This window comes from Erpetoichthys calabaricus, chromosome 8, assembly GCF_900747795.2.
Source record: "Erpetoichthys calabaricus chromosome 8, fErpCal1.3, whole genome shotgun sequence".
Classification (NCBI taxonomy): domain Eukaryota; kingdom Metazoa; phylum Chordata; class Cladistia; order Polypteriformes; family Polypteridae; genus Erpetoichthys; species Erpetoichthys calabaricus.
In genome coordinates this window covers 166,473,080-166,483,348 of record NC_041401.2, presented here as the reverse complement: position 1 = coordinate 166,483,348, position 10,269 = coordinate 166,473,080, and the positions used below count along the sequence as shown (strand labels likewise).

The 10,269-nt window shown below is 40.1% G+C and overlaps 1 protein-coding gene across 2 annotated transcripts in view; it reads left to right on the top strand.

Annotated features, from left to right (window-relative positions):
- The first annotated feature begins 261 nt into the window (after positions 1 to 261).
- The window catches only part of c1qtnf12 (C1q and TNF related 12), a 100,665-nt gene continuing 90,657 nt past the window's right edge, over positions 262 to 10,269 (top strand). Inside the window, exon 1 of one of the 2 annotated variants that reach the window (XM_028807735.2) lies at positions 262 to 1,194. In XM_028807735.2, coding sequence (XP_028663568.1) covers positions 1,042 to 1,194 — 153 coding nt within the window. In that variant the 5' untranslated portion in view covers positions 262 to 1,041. The remainder of the gene's footprint in view (positions 1,195 to 10,269) is intronic. The other variant, XM_028807734.2, reaches the window with a different exon arrangement.

The window sequence follows — 10,269 nt, the reverse complement described above, 5'->3', positions numbered from 1 at the left end:
TTAAAGCTCTTGGAAAATATTTCAGGAACTTATTCATTTGGTGAAAAGCTGAAGAGTGATTTGCTGCTTTGTACACACACGCATACACATTATATGTATACACTTCGTAAAAACCTTTGGGAGTAAAGCCTTCTTAATAAGTCATTCTTTAAAAGGGAAAGAAGAGGAGGGAAAAATATCTCAAGTTCGACCTTACTTTTCAAGACACGGATTTATTCTGTGTGTGTGTGTGTGCGTGTGTTTGTGTGTGTTTTATAAAAGGGGGTGGTGGAGGTGGTGGTGCTGGTGGTAAATGTGGTGGCTTTTCCAGTCCTAATGGATTTAGCAGCCTGCTGACTCTTGATGGGTGTGTGAAAACTCCAAGGATTATCCTGAAAGGATTTACTACTTTGAAGTTATCCCTGGCTGATTTTTTTTTCTCCTGTTGCTCGGGGAAGAAAAGGGCCAGGCTAAAGGGTGAAACAAAATCAGATTCAGAAAAAAAAAAATCCTTGACGATTTGCGCCTTAACCTTCTCCGCCGTCTGCGCGAGGGACAGCAGCCAATGCAGGCATCACTGGACATGACTTTTACAAATATGACAGATCGCCTCAGATTGCTGCCTCGAGGGTGGACACTTCGTGACTTTTACTAGCCTAATGAAATAGATGGCTGAAGTACCCCATTGAGTTGAAAGCGTGAAAAATCTCACTAATAGGTTTATTTGCTGTCAGATACGTGCAGATCCACTGCCTTGGACCACTTCACTTTGCATATTTCATAGTTGAGTAAGTTGGCTTTTCAAACCTCTGCTGGAGTTCCAAGAGGAGAAATCTTGTGCTTATAGCCGTGCTGGAGGCGAATTTTGCAGAGATTTTTTTCACTGCATTTTAAAAACAGTCCTTCCCGCCACTCCTTGCCAAAACGTAATAATTAAAAAAACAAACTGCGGAGCCATCTCTACATGTATATCATTTTCATGAATATTGATGGTCATTATATATTCTCGTCTGGATCTGAACTGAGATTTATTCAAAATATCAAATTGGACTGCATTCCAGGATGAAAAGCTGGAGACTTGCTTTTGTCGCCGCCGTCCTTTCGTTACAGGTTGCCTTTTATCAGGAGGTGAATGCCAAGAAGGAAAGAAAGAAGCTTAAAGAGGCAAACCAGCACACCGAGCCTTACAATGCCACCGTTTCGAACAGTGAGGAGGTGAGTGACCACACCGAGAGCGGAGGAGAGTGCTAGCGGTAATGCACTCTTTTACTCTAAAAAGCAACATATGCGCATGTTTATGTGTGCATGAATACGATTATACTTGATATGGACTTGTGTCCGTGTGCATACAGTGATACAGATGTGAGTGATCCCTTTCAGCTATGACAAAAGAAAGGAGTCTGTTACGAGTGACCGAGTCTCACGAGAGGTTGTTGCTGAGTGGATGCCGCACAGGGTCGTCCACTATGGACTTGGTCTACTGGTGAGCATCATCGGGAAAAGCAGGACAGTGGATAGTAAATTTAAAATTCACATAAAATTGCACTCTCATAACTCCTTATGGGCAGCATCGGAGGTACGGTAAGAGCGCATCCCAGCCAGCCAGCCCATCCTTAAACGCCCGCAAGCACACACCACGCGCACGTCTGTGGGATGTGTGGTGTAAATCTGAATATCTGAAGATAAGCTCAACAGGCAAGACAGGCAAACTGCACACAGGGCTGGGTTAACCGAATGCTTTTAATTAAATGTTGATTATCAATTAAACTGCTGGTTCTAGAGATGCACGCGGAAGATAGAGCCTTGAAAATGAATTGAGCCAAAGCTACTGAGTTACTATTCTCGATCTCGGGAACCACACTCAGATGTTGTGAATATGCGCATCAGTTTTCAGTAACCGTTAAAAATAACACCATCTGAACCTTCCTGGACCTCGTTTTACGTTTAGGTCCTTCATTTGATTCGTTTTTCTTTCTTTGTAATACAGAATCCGCCTGTCAAGGGAGCACAACAAGTATAAAGAAAGAAGCAAGTGTGATGCTCGGGCATCCCGTCCATAATGAGATGCTGCTTATCGGTCACATATCCACTGGTGCAGTTCCATTAGCAGACCCTTCACTTCTATACTGATGTGCAGATGCAGCACTTCCGTACAGTTAGATGTGATGTCTGTGGAGTGCTCCATGCTCTTGTGAGCTCTCTGACTTTCTCTAACCCTAACCCTAACCCTAACTTTCTCACACTATCCAAAGACTGCCTTTAACATTTGTTGGAATCTGTGAATGAGATAAATTGGTGTAGATCTGTTCTTTATTTCACCTTATACAATTCCTTGTATTAGGAATTTGTTCATTTTCACATATCTACAGCACCCTTGGAGCAATTGTAGGTTAAGGGCCTTGTTCAAGGGCCCAGCAGAGTTGGATCCCTGTTTTTGGCAGTAGCAGGGGTTTAAACCAGCAACCTTCTGGATACCAGCACAGATCCTTAGCCTGAGAGCCACTGCTCCACCCGCATCTCTCACAATGAACTTAAGTACACAACCAACATTTTTATACAGCATCATTTAAGAAATCACTCTGTCTTACACACTGAAAGAAAATGTGATGATTCACACTTAATATTTTCAATCTGAACCAATATAATTCTTTTTAGCTTATTGATCCCACAATTTTTAAGTTGAGGCAAATCATTTAGAGTGATTGGGTGCAATTCACTTGTTTTTTTTACTGAAGTAAATCTATTTTTTAAGTTGTTCTTCTTTTTTGGCAGTTGGAAATCCATCAAACTGGAAAACCAAAAGAATATCCAAACGGCCTCTCAAACACAGCACATGAACAACCTAAAATATTAAGTTAACTGAAATAGGATTTTTACGTTTATTCCCTCCACCATAACTTAATTTGGTACAAACAATTTTTTTTTACTTTGATTGAGATCGGAAACCAAATATTTCAAGCTGCAGCACTAAATGACTAATCTTAAATTGCTTGAAAGAGAAAATTTACTTTGAATGAACAACATCAATGTTATACTTTTTTCAGTGATTTTCAAACTGCTTTAATCCAATTAAGGGTGGTCTTTCCAAAGATAAAAATGCAGAGAATGTTTATCCATCTTTGTTTCACATATTAAAAAGTATTTGCACCTCCTCGAGCTTGCAAATCGCGGAAAGGTTCAGTAATTTCAGCGAACTTGGCAAAATGCATTGAAGTCAACGGGGAAAGAGACACTGAGTGGATTATGATGATGCAATGGTCTTTTAAGTGTTCCCAAAGGCTAAGGAAGCATCTACCAACTATCCCAGACCATTTATTATTGGCCAAAAATCTGACCTGAGCTGTGAGGCAGCAATGCTAACCACTGTGCCACAGTGCCTCTCTGAGATAAAATATCAGAACGGTAACATTTCTGACAGTGGCAACAGGAGTAAGAAGCATGAATTTAATGAGGCTCGATCCTCACAAGCCAAATGCACATAGGAGTTGCAGAGAGAGAGAAATAGAGGGGGACAGACAAGGGACCCGTCTAGTCCTTGAAATCAGCAGTAGGGAGCTGGAAATTTCCTCTGATGAGGGCTCTTTAATTTTTATGACTGTCAGTCAGGCTGACCCTGAATGCAATACTGAAAGCCTGCTTAGACAGTGAGCTGGACAACATAGCACTTCCAGCACATAACCAAATAAGTTTGTGCCTCCAGTCCAGCCTTGTCATCAGTCCACATAGAATAACCAAAGCACTCCAGGTAGTCACTCACCATGCTGCCACCCTCTGTCTGTTAGGGTCGTTGAAGCTGTAAAAAGTTTCTCCACACATCCATCAATTTGCCACCACCATGGCTGCTGCTGCTACTGACAGCTCTCTGATGGACACGTTGAAAGGTGGCTGGGGGTGAGCTTTTGGGTGAAGGGGTGGGGGTTTGGCATCAACCAGTTTGCTGGTAAGAATGGAACAGAGCTAACACATCCAACATTGTGCTGTGGGAAAAAAGTTTGCCTAAGTTGGCCGCCCAGCAAATTTTCAGGGAAAAATTGAACAAACCTTGTCACAGTATATTCACAGCTAAAAACGCTTTGGCAAATTTCACTGATCAACACTATTAAAAAGAAATAATGTATAAAATCATTCATATATCTGCTAAGGAACCTACTTAATCCCATATATATGTGGACCCCCTGTCAGGTAATACTTTACCATTGACTCTATTCATCATTTTTACATTGAATCCAATCACAATGAATCAAGCTTTACATTACTCCTTTTTAGAACATTTCATAATGAGTGCAAAACGCTCATTGGAAAAATCTGAAAGTGCAATAACTGTGCAGAACAATGGATGTAGCCTATAAATGAAAGGCAACAGGATAACACATTCAAGGAGAAGATGAAAATTAGCCATCACAAATTGTAGTGAGAAGTCAAAGCAAAATGACACCTTTTATTGGCAAACTAAAAAGATTACAATATGTAAGCTTTCGAGGCAACTCAGGCCCCTTCTTCAGGCAAGATGGAAACACATCACAGATTAAAGTGCTCTGTAAGCATCACTGACTGTATTGTTTCATCAAAGAGAAAGTGGGGTGTTCACCCCTCCATTCCTCACACACACACACACACCATGTAAGATCTTTTTAGTGTATGTATTCACACATGTTCTTACCTTCCCTCTCAGTACATGTGCTCTGTTTTCCTTCTGCTGGCCTTATTAGGTTTGTTACCGATCTTAACAGACGCCATAATTCACTTACCAATCTGGGGCTACCTCTTCACCCAGAATCTTAATGCACTGAGACATTTTGATAACTAACACGAAGAAGGTGTCCCCTCTAATATGTCCTCAACTGTCAACAAAAAAGAGATACGAGGTAAGCTGGAAAGCAAGTTTATTCTGTTTTAATCAAATTATCACCTGTATTAAGCAAAGTAAAAATGAAGGTGTGACAATACAACCTGGATTTATAGCAGCTCTTCCTGTGAGAAGTCTCGGCTTCAGTTGTACCCAGTTGGTCAGGTGGCTCCTCCTGAAGAGAGTGATCTTTGATCTGGCCGGATGGAATCAATAGATTGAGATTTTTGACTTCTGGAGGGCCCCATATTTATAGTCTCATACTTTCTGCCACATTGCAAATTAAGCCTAGGTGACATTGCACGACTTCTAATCGTTGGGTATGTCAGACTTACCAACGACAGTTGCAGTCAAACAGATGAGACCCTCTTCAGTTTGTCAGGTCCTGCGTTCCTTATTCTTCATTGCTACATTCTATGCATGATACTTCCAGATGAACATTCATTGATTGTCAACACCCTAGAGCCAAAATCAAACCAGTTTGAATTTTGTCATGGAGAATCATGGTCTAGTTGAAGTGAGATGCTGGTTATGTCACAGAAGCTTCACCGGACCCTGCCACCGACTGCCTGCGACTTGCTAAGATTATGAAAACTAAGGCTATGACTGAAAATTGCTGGAAAGTTTGCCTCATGAGATATGGTTTTTAGGGGCCAACTCCCTTTCCATGTCCTTGCTGAGTGCCCATGAGACCAATCCTGGCCAGCAGTGACCTTAATTCTTAAACCTTCTACCAATCGGCGTTCTACCTGTAACCCTGGGTGGGGGCAAAAGATGCCTTCAGCCTGTGATAGCATAGCTGCTCTCTTCTCTGGTGTTCACTGGTGCTGTAGTCAGCATAGCAAGTCATCTCATTGGTGACATTCTATGGTTTTTTTTACACATACTTCGTCATTATAGAACTATAAGCAAACCATGATAGCAATACACCAAGTAAGAGTTTCAAGTCCATACACACATCAAGTATTGTTCTCTGTGACATACACTGTCCTTATTTTATGCAGAGCAATTGCAGTGCAGGCTTTTATGTTGACTGTCATTGTGTCAACATTCACTTCTGGACTATCCAAGTTTATGGATAAATCAAAACTCAATAAAGCCCTAGCATTATCATCATTTCATCCCGTCTCTAGGTAGAAATTCTTTGATTTTCACTTGCAGTTTGACATTGGCTGCATGAAATATTCTGGTCAGCGACTCTTTTCTTATGTTTCTTGATCTTCGATTTTGCCTCATGTCCTGGCCTTTGTTTTTTTTTAATTCCTGTGCACCCCATTAAGACCTTGTCTAGTTATTACCTGTATGATCCATCTCCTGTTTCCATCTTACTTTAAAATTGCTGCCGCCCTGCACAATCAGTACACTGTGAAATTGGGGTGGCATCTTCGCATATTGCTGCTTCATGGATGCAGTGTGAAGTATTTGAACCATATCCTTGGTTGTCATCTGTATGGGTTTTCGTCCCACATCCTTAGAGATATGTGTGTGTTAGATTGCTTGGCAATTCTTAATGGCTCTGGTAGTTCTTGCCATGGAACGGTGCCCTATTCAGGGCTGCTTTCTGCCTTGTGCCCAGTGCTGCTAGAATAGGCTGCAGCCCAATTAAACCTGTGCAGCCCAATTAAACCTGAAGTTGGTTAAAAGGTTAGAGAATTTTACATTTTATGAAATCAGTTCAATTTTATTTATCTGGTATCTCTCACAACAATCAGTATAAGAAACAATATTTTCTTTACTGGGTGTACCATTACATGGAACTCAGCAAAGTAAGCCTACATTAGGATGAAATATAAGATGGAATATGGAAATGAAACGCTGCTTAGAAAACAGGGTAGTACAAAAACAAAAAGAGCAGCACGGAGTCTGCAGAGGAGCAATGTGGCCAAGCATAAGAAACAATTATTTTCCACTGTCAAAAGTAGGGTGATCTTAAAAAACATTTACTCCAGGCTGAGGGGAAAGTTTGGGCATGTTTAACAAAATCTATAGATACACGGAACAAGTTACCTAGTCGTGTAAGTGAAAGTAGCACCTTGGGGAATGTCAGAACTCAGCCCGGTATTACTTTTGAAACGTTAGCTGACTAGGAATGTGTGAGTTATGTTGGAACAAACGGTTTCTTCTCACCAAAACATTTTGTTATGCCCTTAAGACACTAATGTTTTTAGTCATCGTCAGCCTTTTAGCTCACAGAAGTTTCATTTCAGCAGCTTTGATTGTACTGTCATCTCTTGTAGTTTACAGAACAGCATGATCTCGGACCCTATCAGATTATTCCTCTCTTTGCCTCTCTCATAGCATGCACTTCTGTTTTCTAGCTATAAGGTTGGGGTCCTTCAGTGTCTATTTGTCCTGTTCAGTATTTGTTTCTTTGAGCTCCTGTAAGGACTGTAAGGAATTCACTTTCTTACATGCACAGTTAGTTACTCTTCATGACCTTGTACGCCTTTATCAATTGAGTGTTAAATTGGACTAATCTCTCAATTATAAAAGGACGAGACTTTTTCAAAAAGATAATTTCAAGTCCCACGAGATGAGACTGTGGCCATGAGATTTTTTCTTGTTCCGCCCTCATCTCAATTATATTCAACCACACACAAGGCCCTCTCATCACCTCTCATTCGTGTGAATGCTTTTCACAGACACACTTCCTGCTCTCAGCTCTTATAAATTTTGACGTTTTCCTCTCTTTAAGTTCCCAATAAAGGAAGACTTATTATGTCCAAATCTTATTGAAGAATTTCATCCCAAACGGTTTTCAACAGAAGAAATCGTCAAACGGTTACACGTCAAATTGGTTAAATACGTATCAATAGACTATGCTGAAACAGTTGGAGATGATCGTGCGGAAGATGAAAACATCAACTTACAATATCCCGAAGAATATCTACAACCGTTAACATCGTCTGGTCTTCCACTGGTCGAATTACTGTTTAAAGAAGGATGTATCCAAGAAATATAATGTAGTACATCTTCAGGGGATAACATTAGAGAACAAAGTAGATCTCGATATGCCATTAGTATTAAAACATTAACAGTTTCCTGTTAGAATAGCTTTATAAAGACAGAGACAAACATTTGAAAAAGTCGGTTTATTTATTAGAGAGAAAGAAACAAAATTCACTATGCAATACAGTATGTTGCATTGTCCCAATGTAAGTCCAAACACAGAATCAAAATTCAATACGATATTGACGAAAAGTTAATTCAAAAAATTGTTTTTACTGAAGTTTTACAGTAAAAGTGTAAGTTTAAAAAGTATTTGTATGTTAATTTCAAATCCAAACAGAATGAAATTGTATAAGGCAACTCATACCTCTAATGCAACATGAAACATAATCCATCCATCCATTATCCAACCTGCTATATCCTAACTATGGGGCCATAGGGGTCTGCTGGAGCCAATCTCAGCCAACACAGGGCGCAAGGCAGGAAACAAACTCTGGGCAGGGCACCAGCCCACCGCAGTGAAACATAATTTACTTTCAAATTATTACATTTAACTATTTTTTGATATGGTTAATTACTTCCTGTAATGTAAAATAGTTAGTTCTATAATGCATATGTATTCCAATAAAAATAACAATCTGATTAAATTGTACATCCGCATCCCCATACGTGAGCAGCAGAACCGTGAAGTCGCTAGTGTGTAGCACCCACCTGGGGGATGCCAAACGAATTAAGCAGGGGGCAAAGCCCCCTGGTATTTTTATACATTCTTGTTTATCACAAGAGAGTGATGACATGTTGCATGTGGTTGAACATGAAAGTATGAATTTCACTGTGCTTTGTATTGGTGACATTATTAATACTGCTACTAATGCTTCTTCACATAATAAGACACTTTTACGGGGGCTTCTTGCCAGGTCTTTTTGTTTAGTAAAACTGGTGTGACATCAGGCAAAGTCCAAACGTGAGGTATGTCAGACTTGACAACTGCAGTTTCTATTTACAAAGTTAGCTGATGCCTTCACCCAAGGTGACTTACAACATTTATGATACAATTGGATATATTTCTTTTGATTTTCCAGTTGGATCACAGGTAGATGAGGTGACTTGCTCATAGTCACACACTGTTGGTAGGGGGATGTGAATCTACAACCTCAGGGTCTGAAGTTCAAAGCCTTAACCACTACACCATACTATCTGCCTGCAGTTGCTGATCTCATCCATGGTGTGGAAAACAAAAAATGAGATTAAGGGGTCGCATAGTCATTCAGGGCTAATATAGTTATTGTGTATGAAGTGTTTTGGTATGCTGTCCACATTAAAAATATAACATAAAGGGTTAATAAAAATAGTTTAAGCTTGTTGAAGCATATTAGGAAACCAGATAAAGGTCAAGTGAGCAACAAGGAAATAGAAATTGAAGGTGGTGGTTTAAGAAACTAGTTGATGTCATGTACCCAGTAAGACTTGGCAGTTGTCACATACACATAAACCTCATAAAAGAATAAGTTGAAATCAAGAAGTATTGGAAGGTATTGTAAAGGACATGAATGTATTGAAATGAGACTTATATTTTGGGTATGTATTTGGGTGTGTGAGCGAAGAAACCAATCAGAGTAAGCCAGCTGACATGTAAGCATTAATTCACCTCTGCCATGCAAACTCATTTGGCTATAAATATGACTCTTTGTTTTTGTTCTGTGACCATTTGCTGACAACTTCTGCACAGGGCATTTTCCCTTAGTAGATTTCTTCAACAGAATGCTCCCTTTTCAAACATTTGTTGAAGAGAAAATAAAAGACGCCATGAACAAATTTCCTCCTGCCTGGTTCCTGACTCAAGGAGGTCCTAGTTGATATGTGTCCAATTTAATTTCTTCCACAATGGACCAATTCAATTTAAATGGCTGAAAATCGCAGGGTGTGTCACATGTAGTGATTGAATTCCGACCTTCTAGCGCAGTCGTGCTCCACCCTTTTTGTGACAGCCAATAGCGTGCTGCCTGACTGAGCCGGTGTTCTACGAAGGATAAACAGCTATGGCGAGTTCAGCCGCAGTCTCTGCCCTTTTGTTTTCTTTTTACATTCTTTCACAGTATGTAAAACATGAGATATCAGACAGACAAGCTTCTCTTTGCGAGGTCCAAAATATGTGTGTTTGTTATTCCTCGTCACTGCAATATATGAAGTGTACTTTCTGTATGAGCATTCATTGGTTGTTAGCTCTCATGCACACAGAGTCCACCCCTACAAATAAAGACAAAATCAAACCTTTCTGATTTTATCGAAGCAAGTTGCAGACTAGTTGGAATGAGTTGCTGTGTATGTCACATTATGAGACTGGCTTCACGCAAGGGTGCCGACTGGCTAAGATTATGGAAATAAAGGCTACGACTGAAAATAGCTGGAAATGTCACGGAATGTGACATGGCCTTAAGTGCTTTACACAGTTTAGGACTTAAAGATAAAGGTGCTGTTGGTCATTTCTCAGATAG